The sequence below is a fragment of the Tenrec ecaudatus genome, chromosome 1 (assembly GCF_050624435.1).
Source record: "Tenrec ecaudatus isolate mTenEca1 chromosome 1, mTenEca1.hap1, whole genome shotgun sequence".
In the NCBI taxonomy this organism is placed as follows: Eukaryota; Metazoa; Chordata; class Mammalia; order Afrosoricida; family Tenrecidae; genus Tenrec; species Tenrec ecaudatus.
Window position 1 is genome coordinate 313,136,670 of NC_134530.1, and position 22,607 is coordinate 313,159,276.

The 22,607-nt window shown below is 46.2% G+C and overlaps 1 protein-coding gene across 2 annotated transcripts in view; it reads left to right on the forward strand.

Moving 5' to 3' along the window:
• RIPOR2 (RHO family interacting cell polarization regulator 2) overlaps positions 1–21,363 on the forward strand; it is an 81,139-nt gene extending 59,776 nt beyond the window's left edge. For both annotated transcript variants that reach the window (XM_075540736.1, XM_075540737.1), the window contains 7 exons: positions 473–608; positions 4,187–4,348; positions 5,780–5,938; positions 9,494–9,696; positions 13,822–13,905; positions 17,938–18,028; positions 20,967–21,363. In XM_075540736.1, coding sequence (XP_075396851.1) covers positions 473–608; positions 4,187–4,348; positions 5,780–5,938; positions 9,494–9,696; positions 13,822–13,905; positions 17,938–18,028; positions 20,967–21,067 — 936 coding nt within the window. In that variant the 3' untranslated portion in view covers positions 21,068–21,363. The remainder of the gene's footprint in view (positions 1–472; positions 609–4,186; positions 4,349–5,779; positions 5,939–9,493; positions 9,697–13,821; positions 13,906–17,937; positions 18,029–20,966) is intronic.
• Positions 21,364–22,607: the final 1,244 nt, after the last annotated feature.

Genomic DNA, 22,607 nt, shown 5'->3' on the forward strand with positions numbered 1-22,607 from the left:
CCATTGTAGATACCAGAGTTGTTTAATCCAATCTTCTACTAATGGGAATTATGCCTTTTTTTCAACTTCTTACTATGGTAGACCGTGCTGCAGTGAACATGGGGGAGAATATGTCTGCTCACGATCTTCTTATTTCTCTGGGATATATGTCTAGTAATGGTATTGCTGGCTAATATGGCATTTCCATTGCCATCTGTTTTAGAAATCGGGAAAGGATCGTTTATAATAAGCTTGCAGCTCTGGCTCCTGAGAAAATTTCATAACTTAGATGGTCCCACAGAACATGTGAGGCACAAACATATTCTCTTACTGGTATGGAAGGCAGAAGGGTATACAGCTGGAACCAAAGCTGTGCACAAGTTCATTTGGCATCACCACGACATTTGGGGAAGGGGGAGGCTGGGTGGGGACAGTGGTTTGCATCCCATGAACAATGACATAATCAAAACCGTGGTTGTGTTCCTTTCAACAGCAAATTGTATTTTCAAGCAAAACCCCGTTCGTTGCAAGAAATCTCCTGGAGAAACTTTCTCGGCAGATCCAAGTGGTGGAGAAACTCTCCGCTGTCAGTGACGAGAACATAGGAAACATCGGGTCGGTCGTCGAAGGTGAGTGGCTGCAAACCCCCCTCCAATCCGGTGCTGGCACTTACCCACACCCTTCGCTGGACCTGCCCTCTGCCTTCTCAGGACAACAGAGGAGCATGCCTGGGCCACAGAGAAGGCTACATTTGCCACACTCATGGCGTCATGGGGCACCATGCTCCAGCCTTCTGAGATAGCCAATGGAGGCAAAGCTGTGTTCATAGAAACCTCTAGAAGTAAAGACACTAGCGTGTGAAGAGAAACAGCCAAGACCTCAGCAGCGGTGTTTCACAGACAGCTGGTGCCTTTCCCTTCATGGACAGTGATCAGCATGGATCTCCTCCATGGATCTGCCTAAGACACTTCCCACAGCAGCTAACTGTTCGGTGGAAAAGGCTTCTAAATTCTGCTGGGAACCAGGTAGAAGCATGTGAATTTGAAGGCCTAGTGGAGAGCCCTAGTTCTGAGTTTTAAATACAGTTTCTACTGGGAAGATGCCTTTGAATGACTCTTGCAAAGACAAGAATATGCGTCCTTAAAAACCTGGGATAACAGGTTCAAGAGAAATAGTGGGTCATATGCATTGGGCGGCAATCCACATGGTCAGCAGTTTGAAACCACCAGCAGCTCCATGGAAGAAAGACTGGGCTTTCTACTCCCGTAGTTACTTAGGGTCTCAGAAACCCACAGGGGGTGACTATGAGTCACCATTGGCTCAGTGGCAGTGCATTTGGTTTGAGTCTTCTGAGGCAAACAAATAGTTTATGCTTAACTACTAAGTGATGCTTAACTACTAAGGTTGATGGTTCAACACCCCCCCAACACACACGCACACACACACACACACACACACACACAAATAGACACAGTTGCAGTGCATTTGGTTTGAGTCTTCTGAAGCAAACAAATAGTTTATGCTTAACTATCAAATGACAGGTTGGTGGTTCAAACCCCCCCTCCCACCAACACACACACACACACACACACACACACACACACACAACCCTTTGTGGTTTCACAGGAGAAAGATCTAGTGACCTACTTCCTAAATATCACAGTGGTTGAAAAGCCGACGGAGCCCACTTCTACTGTGACACACATGGTGTTGCATGAGTCAGGTCAATGCCACATCAGCTCGTTTGTGTTATAGTTTCTTTAGGGTATTCCAGGTCATCTCAGTTTAAGTCTAAACGTCTCACTCTCTACATTCCTGCTTCCTCCATCCATTCCCACCAGGAGCAGGTGACCTGGCAGGTGAAGAGGCATGAAAGAGGCATGGTGAAGAGGCATGAAAAGGGGCAGGACATTCAGGATGCAAATAGTTGCCTTGGCTTCCCCCAAGTCCTCCTCGTTGTTACAACTGGCCCCTGTGTGCAGAGCCGGTCAGTCTCACTAGTGCAGGCTCCCCAGTCCTTTCTATCCAAGAACCACTTGGGCAGGGGACGCAGTCCCCATCGACCTACTACCTTCTGCTCCACTCAGGAAACTCTCTGAAGTTACAGTGTCTGAGTCTTTGCATTTTGATGCTCTAAGCACACAGGAGGTGTGATGATCTAACACATCTCCGAAGAGAGGGCTGCTGGGATCTCTGTCACTTAAAGCAGACCGCATGCTGTTGCTGGGTTCCTTCCCTCCCGGCGACATGGTTCCTCATCACACCATCGTGGCCGGTTGGACTCATCTGCCAAGCACAGGGGATTGCATAGCTCAGACTGAAAACCAGAGTCCTTATAAAACTAACACCATAGGACCTACATCTCTGCTCTACTCTCAGTAGAGGGTATGTTACTTCCCCCTGTGAGAGAGAGCCCCTACGTCTTTGGCATTTCCCCAGTGATTGGAGTGTCTTTATGAGATCTCTAGACCACAGCTATGGAGCCCTGGTGGTAGAGTGGTTATATGTTGGGCCGCAATCGGCAAGGTCAGCAGTTCAAAACTGCCACCCTCTCTGTGGAAGAAAGATAGGGTTTCTACTCCCATAAAGAGTTACCATCTCAGAAACACACCGGGGAAGTACTACTCTGCCCTACAGCATCACTAGAAGTCAACATCAGCTCCATAGCAGTTAATTTTTGTGAGACCACAGCTCATGAAATAGTTTACAGCGATGAGGTTACTCTTGGGTGGGGAATGGCCAGGCCAAGAAAAGGCACCATATGATAACAGCCTCTTAGAAGGAGGGGGATCAGGTTCATCCAGCCATGCCTATGTAAAGGAACCCTAATTAAAGCTTTGGACACAGAAGGCCCTTGGGCTTCCTAGTGGACCAAAGACATTTTTCTGTGGGTTTGGGGGACAGGAAGGCTCCATGTTGGGGACTTTCCCTGACCTTGTCCTGTACAAGGGGCTTCAAAAGTTTATGGAAAAATCCATTAGCTTTTAGGTCTACTTATCCACAAACTCTCTGAAACTTGCTTCTTTATATTGGTGTTGAATTATATAGAGCCTCTTTACTATAACAAAGCTGTGCAGGGAGCTTCAAACGTTCTTGGGAAAACTGCATGAACTTTTGAAGCCCCGATGTAATTCTGGGGGAGAAAATAATGGGTGCACCTATAAATGTGGTGAAGAAAGCTGATGGTACCCGGATACCAAAAGATACAGCATCTGAAGTCTTAAAGACCTGAAGATAAAAAGCAGACATCTAACTGAGAAACAACAAAACACACATGGAAGAAGCACACCAGCCTGTCCCGACTCAATCACTGAAGACAAAGCAGGTGCATAAGCAAATGCAGTGAAGAAAACTGATGGTGCCCAGCTGTCAAAAGATATAGAATCTGGGGTCCTTTGGGCTGGAAGATAGACAAGGGGTCATCTAACTGAGAAACAACAAAGCCCACATGGAAGAAGTATACCAGCCTGTGAGACCACAAGACATTGAAGGGATCAGGTATCAGGCATCAAAGACCCCCCGACCCCACCCCCCAAAAAAAGCATAGCATTGTGAATGAGAGGGAGTGTGGGGTGGGGACCGAGGACCTGTCTGTGGGAAATTGGACATCTCCTAGCAGAAGGGCCATGAGGAGGAGACGAGCCAGTCAGGGTGCAGTGTAGCAATAATGAAACATACAATTTTACTCTAGTTCTTGAATGCTTCCTCCCCCCAACTATCATGATCCCAATTCTACCTTACAAATCTGGCTGGACCGGAGGATGTACACTGGTACAGATAGGAACTGGAAACACAGAGAATGCTGGACAGATGAACTCCTCTGAACCAGTGGTGCGAGTGGTGATATCGGGAGGGTGGAGGGAAGTCATGAGGGAGAAAGGGGGAACAGATTACAAGGATCTACATATAACCTCCTCCCTGGGGGATGGACAGTGGAGAAGTGGGTGAAGGGAGACGTTGGAAGGTGTAAGATATGACAAAACAATAATAATTTATAAATTATCAAGGGTTCATGGGAGAGGGGGGAGCAGAGAGGGGGGGAATGAGGAGCTGATACCAAGGGTTCAAGTAGAAAGCAAATGGTTTGAGAATGATGATGGCAACAAATGTGCTTGACACAGTGGATTGTGATAAGAGTATTATGAACCCCCAATAAAATGACTTGTTTTAAAACAGAGAGATGTAATGAGGGATTCTTCTTTTTCAGCCATACCGGAATTCCACAAGAACCTATCTCTGCTCTCATTCTGGACCAAGTGCTGCAGCCCCGTTGGGGTCTACCACAGCTCGGCAGACCGAGTGATCAGGCAGCTGGAGGCCAGCTTCGCCAGAGCTGTCAACAAGGAGTATCCAGGACTCGCAGACGCAGGTACAGGCCCATGGGAGGGCCAGCCTTTGCACCGTCGGGTGTGAGAGTGAGCATTGGTCAGAGCACACAAAAGGCCATTTCTGAGAAGCCCTTCTCTCCAGGGAAACAGCAATGATAGCAAGTGAGGTTTAAGATGGGTAAAGCGCTGAGCATGCTTTAATTCACAATAGCAGCCAGAACCCACTGCCACCAAGTCAATACCAACTCACAGCAGCCTGACATAGGGTTTCCCTGACTGAATCTTTACAGGAGAGGAGAGCCTCACCTTTCTCCGATGGAGAGACTGGTGGATTGGAACCCCCAACCTTACGGTGAGCAATCAAACCCTTACCCCACAGCACCTCCAGGGCTCCCTAGAGGAACAGCAGTGATGGTGACAGGACCACAGGTCAAGCTTGGCAGTGAGAATGCCAGGGGACCCTGGAGGAGCAGGGGTTAAACACTAGGCTGCTGACCAACAGAAAGTCAAGGCTCTCTGCTCCTGTAAAGATGGATCATCCCCGAAACCCTAAAGAGCTGGTCTCTCCATTGTACAGAGCTGCTGTGAGTTGGCCCTGAAGACAGTGGGTAGATGGAGAGCAGGTATGTTTTTCATTCCAATCTCTCCAGTTTGGATTGTTATGTGGTACAGACACCTGGCATACTTGGGCATTTCTGTGAAAGTTGCATATCCTTACTCTGTGTGACCCTACATAGATCAACTTAATGTATCAAATACAGCAATTCAAGTCCTAAGTCTATCAAGAGAGGCTCAGTGCTAATCTCATACCCCAAAAAAAGATGCTTATAAAGAAACATTACAGCAGCTTTATTCATAAAACATAAAAATTAGAAGCAACTAGAAAGCCCATCAACAGGAGAACTGACCAGTTTCATATTCGCTTATAATAGGGTATGACACAGCAGTTTATGAAAGTGCTCATTAACCAGCATTGAGATGAATCTCAGGCATTTTGTTGAATGAGTGCAGTCAGACATAAAAGTAAACACCGTCCAATATTAGGGAGTTCAAGGACAGGCTGCAATATTCGATGTGGCCACAAGTCAGGTTACTGGTTATCTGGTAGCTGTGGCTATAGCTATATTGGTGACTTCCGGTTAGTTCTAGGTAACGGCTACCACTTGGTGGCTACACACTAGGAGCCACAAGACAGCTTTCTGAGGTGCTGGCCATGTTCTGTATTTTAATTTGAAGGCTGTTACGTGTGTGTGTGTGTGTGTGTGTGTGTGTGTGTGTGTGTGTGTGTGTGTGTGTGTGTGTGTAAAACCCATCCAGCCGTTCAGTGAAGATTAATTCACTGAATTCACTTCCCTCTCCATAGCTTACACTACAATAAGAAGGCAAATAAACGAATCATTCATTATAAAATGAGTGGATAGGTGGATGACGGGCATGTCTCTTCAACGCTGTTTTGGATCTTCCTCTTCCAGTGTTCCGGACCCTGGTGTCCCAAATCCTGGACCGGGCTGAGCCTCTCCTTCCCTCCAGCCTCACCCTGGAAGTCATTACTGTTTTCCAGTATCACAGCTACTTTGCCAGCTGTGGTGTGAGCGACCTAGAGAGCTATCTGATTCAGCTGGCCAAGCAAGGTAGGACACGCTCTTTTGTCATGCCATGGTGGGGACTGGGGATGGGATACTCATCTTGTGTTATTTTTTATATTTTTAACCATAGTTTTTAGTAATGGTCGCCTCCCACCCTCATCCAAGTCAAGAATTTAGCTGAGTTTTGATTTTAAATGACTTCTTGACTTTAACCATCAGCAAGTCCCTTGTTGATGAATCAAGGATTTAGGAAGAGCACCCTCTTCACTCAGGAAGCAGGCTATTAACAGGAAGTCAGTCAATGTGATGTCCTTCATAAATCGATCTCTTACTAATAGGTTCAAACCGACAGGGCATGCTCTCTTAGATCATCTTTTCTGATGGCGCTCACGCAATAATAGGTGGAAACGGCGTTCACAGTCAGTAGGTTGGCCCAGTGGGAAGGAAAAGAAAGAGGAGGCAGAAATCCAGGCCTAAGGATGCATCCCCAGGATGTCAGTGCAGGTCAGCCTCGCCCGCTAACAGGGCACTTCCAATATTGGAAATCAAATAACTCTCTAGTATGCCTGAAAGCGGTCCCTGGATGGTGTGGGTTGTTTAACGCACTCATCTGCCAACCAAAAGGTTGGAAGCTCAGGTCCACCTCCAAGTGCCTCAGAAGAAAGGCCCGGTGGTCTACTTCTCATATCCCAGCTGTTAAAAACCCTGCTGAGCACGGTTCCCTCTGACACCCTGAGGGCCCTTATGAGTCAGGGTCTACTTGATAGCAACTGTTTTTTTTAAATAAGCGCACACCTCTTTGGGAGTGGAGCCAGGCCGCGAAGGCTGCATGTGGTTCCCAGGTGTGCACTCCAAAATCCACAGAGGCTGGGCAAGGCAGGTCAACTGGCCTGGGAAGAATGGGCGGCTTCCTTGAGAGCAGGCAGAGCTTGGCACTGCACCAGCAGCCACAAGGTGTCTGGCACAGACTCAGGCTGTGACCATCTCTTTCCAAAACATTGAACGCTGTGGCAACATGTTCGCCAAGATAAGAAACTCTTCCTTGTCTTGGCAAGGAACCAGGAGGATGGAATAGAACTGCCCATAGGGTTTCCAAACTTTAAATACAGACTGCCTCATCTTTCTCTAACCAAGAGGCTGGTGGGTTTGAACTACCCAACTCTAGGTTAGCAGCCCACTGCTTGCCCCACTGCGCCACCATGGATGGCTCTTATATCCTCTTTTATACTACTATGAACTCACTGCCATCGAGTTGATTCTGACTCATAGTGACCCTGTAGGACAGAGTAGAACTGCCCCTGTGGGTTTCTGAGATTGTGAATCTCTATGGGAGTAGAAAGCCTCATCTTTCTGGGTCAGAACCAGCTTGATGACAGTAAATTTGGCTCTGGTTTGTTTCTCAGAGTGACCGGTGGTTTCTAACTGCTAACCTTGCGGTTAGTGGCCCACCTAGATACCATTGGAGTTCCTGATATCATCCCTTAGGGCCTGTAATTAGCATTGAGCAGAGGTTGGCGAGCTGCGGTTCTGGAGCCATATGCCGCTCTTTCTGGACATACATGTGGTGCAGGAGTAAAACTAAAAATAAAACCATCATAGTTTCATGTAAAGGAGATCATTCAGATCAAATGTATCTTTAAGTCTTGAATAATTTTTAAATTGTTGTGAGAAATAAGATGAACTCTTCTATCTCAAAAGTTTGTCCACCCCGGGCATAGAGGTTTCAGACAAGAAAGTTTCAAAAGGGAGACACCCTTTTAGATCTACAGGCTCTCATTTTAATATATTGTTCACTTCTTGATATTTCTCTGTGTGGGTCATTTTCCTGAGTCAATTTCTACTGACCAGTCTGTTTATATCTCTTACTGCCTGGTCCCAGAGGAGGCTCCCACTCATTTACAAGTAGGAATGGGAGTGACAAGGAAAATCCCTGACTAGTTCATGCTTGTTTAACATTTTGGTTTGAAAGGAAAATGCCCTCACTGGAGAAATTTGAGACATATCGAGAAACATTCTTCCACCATTAAGATAGAATGTGATTTTCAGAATAATTTATGTGGGTTTAATTTTCAAAACTGAGATTGTTTATTCTACAGTGTTAAATTCTAATTTTTAATTTGCCATTACCCCAAATTATTGTATAAAAATTTTCCATTGGTTTTAGGATAATTCTCCATTGGGATGTATAAGGGGGTACCCCCAAAATAATGGGGTGGAAAAGCTCAGCTGGACAGAGCTTTTGTAGTAAGCATTTTTCTCCTCTAGGCGAGCATTGAGCAACTTGTTCTGAGTTAGTGCACCCAGTGGCATCACCTGGGAAGGTTCTCTCTGGTCACAGTGAATTTTTTTATGAAAGCATTTTCACTGGAACCTTGTTTTTTTTTGTGATGGCAGATTTAAGAGAACAGTGTGCATCCGTGAAATTTTGTTTCCTGCTCAGGAAAAATGCCACAAAACTGTTCTGATGGTGAACACAACTTACAAGAACAGCGCTATGGGAAAAACTCAAGTGCACAATGTTGTATGCATGTATCACATTTGTGCATATGTTGCCATCATCATTTTCAAAGCATTTTCTTTCTACTTGAACACTTGGTAACAGCTCATCTTTTTCCCTCCCTTCACCCACCCTCCCACCCTCATGAACTCTTGGCTGTAAATCTTTACAGAAGTACCTTGCTGCTACAGCTTTCTCTTTGGGAGCAGCTGGTGGATTGGAACTTCTGACCTTTCAGTTAGCAGCCAAGCACTAGGTAGAGGAAAAGCAGAGCGGGGTTCATCCAGGCCTAGGCTTTTGTCAGGCAGGCATGACTAAAAATCAAAAAGAGGGCAACCCAGCCTGCAATCTTGGGAAGGTGGTAAAGCATGATTGCTTGTACGTTCTTCACTGTATATCTGTACATTTTGTTGTTTAGCTGTATTTTATAAATCATTTTGAGTTGGTTACCTAGCTTATTGTTTTCCACATTTGATAAGTTATTTGAATACACTGTCCTTTCCCAGGGAGCCCCTGCAGCGTAGTGGTTACAAGTTGGGCCGCAATCCACAAGGGCAGCCGTTCGAAAACAAGAGCCACTCTGCAGGAGAAATTCTTCTCTCCCTTAAAGGGTTACAGTTGCAGAAACTCACAGGGCACTTCTGCCCTGCGCTGGGGGTCACTGTGAATCAGCATCACCTTGATGGCAGTGGTTTGGTTTTGGTTTATGGTCCTTTCCTCACTAATACAAAAAGCCATTCTGCTATACTTCCATATCTATGAGAAGGGCTTCATGAAGTTCATGGAAAAACTGAATTAAAGGACACGAACATTTTCCTCGTGGACTTTTTGAAGCCTCCTTGTCCCTGAATCTTATTGGTATTTTTATGGACATGCTGCAAAGAAAGATCATGTCCATCTGCTCACCAAAAACTTGGCAGTCGAGCCCACCTATAGGAACCTCAGAGAATGGGCCTGAAAAGCCAGTCATTGGAAGCCTTATGGGGTACAGGTCTACCCTGGGCACATACAGGGTTGCCCTGGGTCAGAATGGGTTCCACAGCGACAGGGCGGGTGGGGCTCTCTCCAGTCTGCGCATGCACATGCTGTCTCTTGCTCTCCAGTTGCCGTGGTTCAGACTCTGCAGTCCCTAAGCGAGGACAAACTGCTGCAGGCCATGGCTGACCTTGCCCCGGACAAGCTCCCAGCCCAGCAGGAAGTACTCAGGACCCTGGCTCTGCTGTTAACCGAGGATGACAATGAAGTGCGTGATGCTGTGACGCTTGGCTTGGCTGCAGCCTCCAAAAATGAGCACTTCAGAGAAAAGGTAGGCCATGGGACCACGGGCCTCAGGATGCAAGCTTGTCTCCCCAGCCGCTCCATAGCACCCAGAGAAGGCTAACTACTACTGTGGTGATACTTTCTTTTAGAAGAATTAATACCAGCCTAGTAGTCCCAAGGATTTGGAGAATAAAGAGGTCCCACAGGTCCAACAACTTTCACCTGATGCTTTCTTTCCTGCTCCATTTACACACACACACACACATACACACACTTCACATCCTTGTGTTCGTCGATTCAATGCAACATCCATAGAAATTCAACGAGACTTTGAGGAAAGGGTATCTGTGGTAATGGGTGCTGTTCCATCACAAATCTGAAAGTTAGGTAGAGGTGAACCAAGTGCAGCGACCAGATCCAAAAGCCAAATATGTCCAGACTTTAAAGCAGAGCTTCGGGCTTCCACCAATGCTCAGTCAGAAAACAGAGGTCACACAAAGGAAGATTTGGATGGAGGCGTGATTTTCATCTTCCAGCAGACCAAACCCCAAGGAAAACGTAAGCCACAGCTCTGCAGGGTAAAGTTGTCCCCCCTTTAATCCTGTAACAAAGAGGTCAGACTTCACAGTTCATCGCACAAAGAATGATGGCAAGAAGGCCACCTAATATCTGAGCTCCCACAAAGACTGTGAACGTCTCCGAAAACCTGGGAGTTGGTGTCCACTCAATGGCGGTGCTCTTCTCTTTAGTTTGATCCTTTTTGTTGTTAGCCGCCCACCTGGCCCATGACCATGTCATCTGTCACCGAGCAGATCTTCTCTGTTGGGGTTTTCTTGACTGGACTCTGCAAGAGCATTAGACTGTTTTGCAGGTTAAATACCATCTCTTCTGTTCCCAGGGCAGAGATTATGTTGCTATCTCTCCGTTTAGTTGAGTTTGGGGTCTATAGCACAGCCACCTGTAAGTCCTGTGCCTTTGAGGGGTCCCAGCTTGTATGCAGTCGGAGTTGTTACTGTTAGTCTCCGGGGAGTGGATTCTGACGCATGGAGCCCATCATCATCACCACCATCACCCTTATTACCATCATCATCACCACCACCACCACCACCACCACCACCATCACCACCACCACCACCACCACCATCACCACCACCACCACCATCACCACCACCACCATCATCATCATCACCACCATCACCACCACCACCACCATCATCATCACCACTATCACCACCACCACCTACACCATCACCATCACCACCACCACCACCACCACCACCTCCACCTCCACCATCACCACCATCATCACCATCATCATCACCACCATCACCACCACCACCATCACCATCATCACCACCACCATCATCATCACCACCATCACCACCACCGCCACCACCACCACCGCCATCACCACCACCACCACCACCACCACCACTGCCATCACCATCATCACCACCACCATCACCATCATCATCACCACCATCACCACCAACACCACCAACACCAACACCACCTCCACCACCCTGTGCAGAGTAAAGTTCAGAATTCTGCGTGTCCCCACTGTTGCGTTTTCTTGGACAGCCACTCTGACTAAAGTAAACCATGTGATGGTTGCAAGATACAGGGACAGGCCAGATACCTTCTTGAGGGAGGCATCCACAGTTCACGCTGCAGTCCGCAGGGGGATACGGTGGTGAGAAGCCACGTGCTCAGGGTCTCAGTGGTCGTGGATGAGTCCAGCGCCATGTTAGAGTGACTCCTGAGAGATGACTACCCACGACAGAAGTCACAGGGTCAGGAAACAGCGCTACAATGAGCAGACAGGTTGCCCCTGTCATCTGGCATGTTAGCCTAGCACATGATAAGGGGCTGATTATTTATTCATTGGATAAAGAAATAAACGAGTAAATGAATTCATGTTTTCAGATAAGCATACATACACGCATGCTTATAATATGCTTTCCCAAAATAGGCTAGACAGAAATCATCATTTCCAACCAAGGTCACCGAATTGAATGCAGTAGGACCTTTTGCAGTTTGCACTGTTGTGAGGTGCCATGGAGTTGGTCCTGACTCATACTCACCCCATGTGCCACAGAAAGGAGGACTGCCAGGTGCTGCTCCAGCTGCACTGTCCTTGCTTTGTCTGAGCCCACTGCTGCAACCATAGTGTCAATTGTCTCATCAAGGGCTGACCGCTTTACCAAGTATGATGTCCTTCTCCAGGGACTGGCCTTTCCTGATAACTACAGTTTGCACAGTGATCACTAGCTGGTTCTTGGGTAAGCAAGTTATGTCTTGGTCCAGTAATCCATAACTAGGGGACACCCCAGGAGCAAACACATCATCTAGCAGGTATAATCATACCTTCAGGTGGTCTCACCCTAAGAACTCTGGGGCTGCTAACCCAAGGCCAAAATCATTCCAGGTGCTGTAAGGGGCTACATAAGCTTATGTATGAAATATAAGGTTCTAGATATATCATCCTTAGGGAGATTCAGTATAAGTGGCTCAGCATGGGATCCTTTCTCTTATAGACACATGTATATGAATACACAGATGTATGCCAGAATAAAAAAATAATATTATGTTTACCAGGATCTTACTTTGTGCCAGGCAAAGCCTTTTACATGTATCACCATATTTATAAGTAAAAATATATATAATTTATATATAATAATAACATTCAATTATTATTATTATGAATAATACTTATTCCTGCTACCATTTTGCATATTAATATACTAAGGCACAAGCAATTAAATAACTCAATTAAATGACACACTAGGAAGTTGAAATGCATACGAGGGGGCTTGAAAATTCATGTAAATATTCATCTATCTTTTTATCCCATTTTTTCATGAACTTTTTTTGGCCCCTTTTAAATGGAAATGTATTTATAACTCTGAACACAGATATGTATAAGTAAAGACAGTTCATGTAAAAAAGACCAACAGGGGCCCAGCATCCTCAGTGAGCCGGATGGCCCAACAGCTTGTAACAGCGGATTCTCAAACCTGCCGGTGATGGTGAGGACGACCCTCAACTGGGCAAGATTTCCCCCTCTTGTAGGCAAGGTGGTCTTGAGTCAAACTTGATTTAGTTATAGTTAACAACAATAACCAATTTAACAAAAAAGCAAAGAAAATATAAGTGCCCGTAGCTTCTTAACTAAGGATACTTCTGCCTCTTGCTTAAGTGACATTTTCTCCCCCAGTTTCCCAACTGAAATCTAGCCCACCCTCAGTGCCCCTGTAACCCTCATCATTGTCATTAAATCCATCCCAGATCTCCAGCCAAGACTCCCCCATCTCACTGACTTCTGTCTTGTAGCTTTCTCATGACGCCTAATACGTACATATTCCTTCAAAGGGGAAAGTGCCTTCCCATCTCTTTGGCCACTAAACCCACAGGCCCTTTGAAAGCCAGAATGATCGTAGTATTTTTCCCAAAGCCCTTACCTGGTGGAATACGCCAAAACCAAACCTACTACCATCTGGTTGATTCCAACTCACAGTGACCCTCTAGAAGGATTCCAAGCCTCGGCTTTCTCCAGCAGAGCGGCTGGTGGGTTTGACCGGCCGACCATGAGATTAACAGCCCAACACTTACCAAACAGTGCCACCAGGGCTCCCTTGATAGACTGGAAGGGAATAAGTCAAACCCATTCCGTTGAGTTGATTTCCACTCATAGCAACACTATAGGACAGAGTAGAACTGCCCCATAGGGTTTCTGGGTCTGTAAACCTTTGCAGAAACAGCCTCATCTAACTCCCAAGGTGCAGCTTATGAGTTCAAACTGTTGACCTTTCGGCTGCCAGCCAATCGCATAATCACTGCACATCAAGGATGGTGAATACATAAATGAGAAGCTGTTTTAAGCATCAACATGAATTATATATAATTATATATATTTTACTTATAAATGACATGTATGAATCACACTAACATATAATATCAAACCTTGAATAGAAATGTTTTGATCATTAGATTTTTCAAACTATGTAGACATTGCCTTCACCCGGTAAAGCAACGATGTAGTCTTTTTAATCTGAAGGGCGTGCAAAATGTCTGGGTTAATAGTGTGCATTCTGTCTGGGAGTAAAAATGGTATGCATTTCTTTCCCTACAAGTGAGTGGACACGCCCTCACACTGTCCTGTCTCTTTCAGGCCTTGCTGTACTACTGCGAAGCACTGACAAAGGCTGCCCCCCAGCTCCAGAAGGCCGCTTGCCTGGCCCTGAAGAGCCTTGAGGTAAGGTCCTGTCTCAGAATCCCCCTCCCCACCCCTCACACACACAGAGCTCAGCTGTGAGAAAGGCTCACACCAGTGTCTGTGGAAGTGCCCCTGACTCGTGGCAGCCCCACGTCTTTCAGAGGAGAACTGTACTTCATCAGGTCTCCGGTGACAGACCTTTGGCAGCAGGTCGCCAGAGCACCTTGGGCTGCACTTCCAGCTCCCACCTCTGGTTAGCAGTCTGCTCCACCCAGGGACTCCCTGAAGCATCAAGCCCATTGACCTCTGTCAGGGGGATGTACTGGGAGCGAAAGAGCTGAGATGTCAATGAAAAAAGAAGAGGCTGGAGAATTTCCAACATTGTGAGGATGGAGCAGGACAGGACTGTGTTTCGTTCTGCTGCACCCAGGGTCACTCTGACCCAGAACCGACTCGATGGCATCAACAAGAGTTTACCTTTTGGTTGATGAGATTTAATACCTCGCCTGCTTCCATCCCCCAAAGGAACACTAATCGGTTTTAGGCAGCCACACCTTAGAAGGTGCTAATACCGTGGCTAGGCCCCCCGGGGTGAGCGACAGGCACCTTCGAGCCTAATGGGCTAAAACTAATGCCACATAAGAGAACGCTAGTGATCTGTGAAGAAAAAGGGCTCCAGGAAATGGTCTCTTCCTGGCTATTTTATTATTTTAATGTACTTTATGTGGCCTCGGGCCCACCAGCATTATGGGTCCTGACAGGGATGTATTGGTGAATGGTGCCTGTGATGTGAAGGCACCTAGTCACTGACCTGAATGCAGGAAGACAGGAGGGTGTGGTGGACTGCATGTGGTTTTATGGCCGTAGGAGCCACCAAGGTGAAGCAGAGGGTCCAGTTAAGCTCGGGTACATCCCACATGGGGGGACACCGAATTCATCCCCTGTGCTTGGTTTTCCTCCCTTGGAATCGGAAAAGAGGACGCTTTGTGCCCCTGAAGCTCTTCCATGCTCCCTGCTGTCCCCAAAGGCCATCTCTGCCATGGAGGAAGGACCTGGGGGCAAGGGGGAAGGGAGAGGGCAGGAAAGGGATGCAGACTCATTTGATCATCCAACCAAACAACCAACTTTTGCTCACTTGTTGAAGAAAATTAACTTAAGAAAAGAATCACATGCAGACAGCCCATGTCTTTCATTTCAGTTATCAGTCTGGAAACGACCTTGAGAGATCAAGGACCTCAAATGTGGGGTCTCTCATCACACATAGGAACAATTGTGAGGCTGGCGGAGGACCGGGTAGTGTTTTTTCCTGTGCACACGAGGTCACAATGAGTTGGAACGGGCCCAAGGATACCTCACAACCACCGCCGTCCATCTGAATGGTCCCCACTAACCAACCCATCATCTACCTATCCCTGGATGGTGCAGATGGGCGACATTTAGGTTGGAGGTGTGAGTCTCTCCAGAGGCACCTTGGGGAAAAACTCTGATGAGCTACTTGTGAAAAGGCAGCCACTGGGGACTCTCAAGAGCACAGGAGAGGGCTCAGAGTCAGCCTCCATGATGAATAATTGAAAGCTCTCTCTGGCTCGCTGTCCTCCGGCTCTCACCCCTGCCACTTCCTGGACCTCGCTTTCTTCCGACAAATCAGAAAGCAGGATTTGTTACCCTTCCTCCCCTCCTCCAGGATCGGATCGTAGCAATCACATGCATGTTGTGGAAGGCAGGCTCCGTGTCCTCAGTGTGCTCCACACAGGGATGCTCTTAGAGGCTCTGCCCCAGCCCCTTTCACGCCACATCTTTCTCCTGGGCAAACGTCTACCCCCCAGGGATTCCATAGCCGTCCTCATGCTGATGACTCCCATCATTCCCAGTCCAGGCCCTCCCTTTGCATCCACATATCCAGCTTTTAAAACTCTTTACTAGGAAAGCACTTCAAATTTCACACACACCACCACCACCACCACCACCCACCCCACATACCCACCACATACAGGAATCTGCTGCATCTTAGTGAATCATGCAACCAATCCACTAGTAGCTCATGTCAGCAACGTAAGGGCCTTCAGGGACCCCTCGCACGCCCTCATCCTCCACGTATAGGCATTTCCTCATTATTCTTAGCAGCTGGGAACTGACCTCTGGTCTCTTTCCCTGCTCTCCTGGACTCTGCGTCTCTCACCTGGACAGAACCATGTTCCTAGCAGCTCCCTGCCTGTGTAGTTTTCACTCCTTTCAGCCTGTTCTTTCCACTGCAATTAGAATGCACATACTAAACACATGTCCTGCTTAGCATGTTTCCATGAACTTTCACAACCTGGGGATAAAGTCCATGACCCTCATGCCTTGTAAGACCTCCTTGTCCTGGCCCCTGCCTCTTTTTCCGAGCTCACATCTTCGGTCCTGGGCTATATCAACAGCTGTTCCTCTTGCCTGGACTTTCTTTGATCGCCCATGCCCCCGGCCATGCTTACACCCACACACCTACCGACCTTGCACCCAAACCTCCTAACCACTCTAAGACACCTCTCCCTCCATGTAGACTGACCAGACCAAACCATGTTCCATGTTCATGGCACTTTGCCAAAGCCTATTATTAACACCGTCTCTCATTATACTAATTACTTTGCTATTCGCTAACCTGTTGGGTTAGTCCAGGTGGACTAGAGAAACAAATCCAGGGAAACTCATATGTGTATACTAAAGAGCTTTATATAAAGTGTAATTGTATATTAAGAAAACATCCTAGCCCAGTCCAGATCAAGTCCTTAAGTCCAACCTTAGCCCATATGTCCAATGCCAGTCTGTAAATTTCTCTTCAGATTCATGCAACACATGCAATGACACCAAATGCAGGAAGATCACAGGCCCGTGGGAGGAAAGTCTTGTGGATCCAGTGGTGGTAGAAGCATCTCAGTGCTGGCGTGGTCTCCACGTGGCTCCTCCAGCTCCAAGGCTCTATCAGTATAGTTCCATGTATCTTGTCAACAGAAATGTCAAGCAGAGAAAGCGTGTGTGTCTAGCCTCCAGTGAGCTATTTAAATCGGTCATGCCTCCAAATGAGGTCATCAAGCGACATGATTGACAGGCTAGACTCCACCCCTTCACTCTTAATAGTCTCAAATTGACACCGATTGTGTAACTACCGCACCTGTTTTTCCCATGAGATTGTCAACTCTTGAGGGCAAGGGTCATGTGTTGTTTAGTACTGAATTCCTCCTGCTTCGTGCACTGAGCTTCAGAGAGGGCTCAGTAGTTTGTGGAGTAGAGAGCTAGCTTTCCATTGCTGACCTTTAAGACCCTCCTTTATTTCAGTAACTAGGCCAAATATTATTCCCTGGCAGCGAGTCGATGCTGATTCATAGTGACCCCATGGGACAGAGTAGCTCTTTGGGTTTCAGAGACTGGAAATCTGTAGAGAATCAGGCAGCCTCCTCATCTTTCTCCCACCGAGTGGCTGGTGGGTTTGAACCCCTGACCAGCGCTCAACCCACTGTGTCAGCAGGCCCCTTAAGCCTAATATTCAGATCTCTCACCTTAGAGCTATTTTGGAAGCAGTGTGACAAAGTGCAAAGAAGCGGGAGAATCACTGCTTTCCTGGGAAAGCAGGCTAATAATGTCACCTCTCTAGACCCACATGCCTGGGGTCATCAGGGCGCCTGCAAGCAGAAGCCCAGGAGATTCCAACTGGTATGCACATCGGGAATGGAGTCCCAGAATCTACACTTCCAATGGACTCCATAAGCGACCCTGACACCCAGTTAGATTTGGAAGTGTCTATGTAAGAACGGAGTCCTGGTGGTATCGTGATTATGCATTGGGCTGAGAGCTGCAAGGTCAGCAGTTGCAAACCACCACCCTCTCCTTGGGAGACAGACAGGGCTTTCTACTCCCCTAAGGAGCCACAGTCTCAGAAACTCAGTTCTGCCTGTCCTGTGGAGTTGCTCTAAGTTGGCATTGACTCGGTGGTAGTGAGCTTGGTTTTCAGACCCACTTGGAAATGCAAAGTGCCAAATAACCTTAAACGTAAATGTCACAGCACTATATTATCTCCCGCACTCGCACCCCCCACAGGCTACTGAGAGCATTAAGATGCTGGTGATGCTATGCCAGTCTGATACAGAAGAAATCAGAAACGTGGCCTCAGAAACCCTCTTGTCACTCGGTGAGTTCTATTAAATGATTGTTTTCTTCTGAGAGCCCTGCAAGGGAAAGATTCGTGTGTTGTCTCATAGCAAGTGTGTGTGTGTGTGTGTGTGTGTGTGTGTGTGTGTTCTTGTGAGCGATCTAATTACTTACCCACTTACCCATACGTGAGATCCAGCCTCACATCCAGATGGGTCTTAAGGGATGGTTGCGTAATTAAAGAGAAGCAACTAAGAGACACACAAACATCTTGGGGTGCTCGCCTCTGCCACGGTTTCAGGAACCAGCTCTGTGTGGAGAGAGAAAATTCTTAACATCAATTTATATAGTCTCAGGGCATGCAAGCCCCCCTTATTACAGGTAACCACAATCATAACAAAGTGGGCTGTACCCTAACCCTAGAGTCCCCTGAGTTTATTGGAGGAGTAACCTAAGAGCAGTGCAGGTCTGGGGGAGACTGTCCCCCGAGCAGGGAGGGCAAGAGCAGCACATCTCCTCCGATAGATGAAGCTGCCGGCCAGGTAGCACTCAACCAGGTGCTTGTAAGAGGTCACTTTAAGGCAGAACTACTATGAGAGGAGAGAGTGGGGATTAACCTTAGTTTTAAGAATGCGATTGGGACTCATCTCGAACTCACAAGTGCGAAGGCCTCCCTCCACCCAGAATCCTGGCGTCCCAGGCTTCTTAAAATATGAGAATAAGAAAAATGTCTGCATACACTCTCTTCCCGTTCCTCACTTTCTCTCCTTCTCTCTCTCTCTCTCTCACACACATAAACACACACACACACACACACATACACACACGCGCACTGGATAAGGAACGGATGGATGTCCATCTCTTTAGTCTTTGCACAATACCAAAGGCAAATAATGAAACAGAATCCACAGGCAGACAGCAAGGTGAGGTGGCAAGGTCAAGTGTGGCCCTGCCTGGAGTAGAAGGGCTCAGCGCCCAGGGAAGTCCATAGCCCAGCCACACCCTTTCTCTCTAGTTGTCTGTCATCCTAACTCATAGCACCTGAGCCCTGACACCAAAGGAAAGGAACAAAGTGTTTTTGACACCCAGGCATATCCATGTAATCCTACTGTAAAAAAAATCCTACTACATAAATATTATAAAGTGTCACTTTATAAATAGTCGTGCCTTACACGTGCCACCGTTTTGCACGTGTTTTACACTGCTTTGCACAGCTCAGATGCTGGGGACAGTCTTTCTTAAATCTGCATTAACAAGTACAAATAAAACTCCAAAATTTTCCCAAACTCACTGCCATCGAATCCATTCTGACTCATAGCGACTCTGTTGGCCAGGGTAGAATGACCCTCTGGGTTTCCAAGACTTGAAATCTGTATGGGAATAAGCGGCCTCATCTCTCCTTTGGAGCAGCCAGTGGGCTTGAACCATGGACATCGTGGTTAGCAGCTTGCTGTGTAGTGCACTACTCCTCCAGGGCCCCTAACAAGTATAAATGGTTGCTGTAAACACTTTTCCAACTACAACATACTCTTAAAATGTAAAACCTGTTCATATTACTGGAAACCTTCAACATAATCCGGCCAATCATACAACTTGAAGGAAAGTAGTCACTTAACAGTGTGAGGGGGAATCTTAAGGAATTCATAAGTCACCGTGGACATCACACCCATTGCTAGGATTCTTTCTTATAGTTGCTGGTATAGGAAGGCTTCCTTCTGCTGTTGAATGTATCATTCACTGCTCAGACATGTTAGCTGGCATATGTTTTTGTTTTTAAAGAAATAGCCTCTTGGCTATTTTAAGCCTAGATACTACTTAAGCCCCTAAAACTGTACTCAGGGAGCGATAAAGTTGAATTCTTTATCCCTTAGTGTTCCAAAATAACACTGAATATGGGTCAAATATTCGTTAGGCACAACAAAGCATGTTCATGCTTTCAGCATCTCCTTACTGAACATACCTTAAGATTCACTCCCGCTGCCCACCCAGTGGCATCTCCCAAACTTACCATCACCCTGCTTCACGACACCTCTTGGTGTCACTCCAGCCCCACCCGCTCTCACTATCAATTCAGCGCTTCTCTGCCTTGCCTGAACACCAGACTCAGCAGGGATTGGATATGCGATGACATATTCAATTCCTGGTTCCACACCCAAGGTTGTTCATTATTGCCATACGTGTCCCAATTGTTTTAAATGTTCTACCAGTGGTGCTGACCAACCTGAGCTGATTATTTGCTAGAGAAGGTTCCACTATGTGCTTACAAGGCAGGCTCACTTTCTCTGAGGTTTGAAATTCTGACCTTAATCCACACCCAACATCGTTTAAAAGTATCAACATATAATATGTATTTAAACCTAAAACTTGTATCAAGGTTCAATGCACCAAGGTCAAGGGCCAGCCATATTGAAAGCACTTAAAATGTAAACCCTCGACTTCCTCAGGAATAAATCTGTTGTGTGAAATTAATCTCCACCAAATGACTGTAGAACTTCCAACTCTCTTTTCTACATTGGCATTCTTTTGGCCTCTGGGGCTGAAGTTCTGAGTTGTTTTAAATGTTATGGAGAAAATAGTTAAGAATGATGTGCTAATCAGTTGCCACCAAGTTGGCTCCAACAAGAAAGCGCTATCTTATATAAAGGGGCCCTGCTGGCACAGTTGACCCAGAGTTGGTGGTTCGCACCTACTGGCTGCTCCTCAGCAGAAAGATGAGGCTGCCTGCCCTGTAAAATGGTTCAACCTCGCACACCCTGAATAGGATCACTATAAGCCTGAATCAGCAGTACAACAGTGGGTTTTGCCGATTGTTTATCAATTTAACATAGCAAAGTGTGGCAACCCGTATCTAAATGACCGTATTATTTTTTTCAACACCAACTTATAATTTAGTATAATAGCAATTATGTTTTTATCTAAATGATGAATTGAAAAAGTCAAATACCAAAAGGTCTTCATGCTCCGTGATCTTTACCCAGGAGAAGATGGACGGCTAGCCTATGAGCAGCTGGACAAGTTTCCTCGAGACGGCATGACAGTTGGAAGTCATCACGGGACTGAAGTTGCCACCGCCTTTTAATCCCCCGTTAACTCCGCCTAACAGCTAAGTGTCCTGCTATCCGGCCCTTGGCATCAGGACGGTGCTGTTGTTCAGTGGGGAGTGGGGGGGTGTTTAAAATGTGAAGAGTTCTCGTAACGTGTGCTAGACAGAATACAAAGTCCACTTGTACAGTACTTCCCTGTTGTGTTGTAACCAATACCGTAGGGCTCTGCATAACTCAGTAGGTTACATCAGAGCTTGTTTCTGACGATACATAGGAAAAGAGTCCATCTTAACCAATGTGTATAAAATTTCAAAATAGCCATCTGTGTACGTTGGGGCAGATCTTCCATAGTCATGTGACACTGTGATACATCCTAAGCCTTGCAGTTACTCTGTCTTGTTCTCAGGGTTAGGTGATCGATCCCCTTAGGGTCCCCATTTTGCTTCAAACCCAAAGCACAAAGCATTCTTGCTTCCAATGAAAGTTTGCTTGCAAGGCCTGATAAAATGCCCTATTTTAAGAGTTTGCTGTTTTTCATTTCATTTTTTTAAAGCACTCTATAACTTCTTTTCTCGGTCCTCGAATTTCCAAATTCACGCTTTGATTGTCATTGAAAAGAAGAACCTTAGTAAGATTACATGCATAGTGTTTAAATAATACTTTAAGAAAGAAAACCTCAAAGCTTTGAGTTTTGTTTTCTTTTGGTGTTTTGTGTGTGTGTGTGTGTGTGTGTGTGTGTGCGCGCGCGCGCGCGTGTATGTGTGAGAGACTTTTTCAATGATATTTAGGGGTATTTTGCTACTAAGAAAAATCAAGATGCAAAGTCATGGATAAAGAAAACGTTGATGATCTTTGATAAGAGGTTGCAGGAATCCTGATGGGTGGCAATGGAGAGACATGCAGGGGTCTCTGGTCTCTGCAAAAATGTTCTTGACATCAGGAAGAAGGAGTCAGCCTTGAGGATGGTACTGACCCTGAGAAATCCACCAATGGCGAGAAGTTATTGGCCAAAATGTTTCAACAACAGACTCCAGGATTGCTTAAGGAGCAGGATAATAAGTCCCTTAAATAAAGTCCAAAACCATTCAGTCGCTCTTATTAAGTAGCTTTCTTTCCTTTTAAATGTGTGCAAGGTGGGGTGTGCCAAGGGAGAAACAGCATCTGTGTGAGTGTAATTAAAACTGTGGAATATAACAACAACAACCAAAAAATAAAAAGCCCTGTGGAATATCAAATGTACTATGGCTGTGTTTGTAAAAACTATCATTTCATTGTCATTTTAAATATTTACATTTTAACAAAACTTCTGAAAAAAGAAAGTTTTGGGTCATTTCAAAGTGAACATGGTTCGTCAGGCTTCTTGGCAAATGTATGTTTCAACTGTGAAGTTTTCTTGTACATAATTGTAAATTTATAAATAGTAAATATATGCTTGTCATAATTTTAAGAGTACAGTGTACAGTCTACAGCACTGTTAAATGGTGGAAATAGTTCTTTTTACCGGTGTCACATTACAGATGTTATGGAGGGGGAGGGGGCTTTTTCTTTGTTCAGGTATTTTGAATATTGCATGAT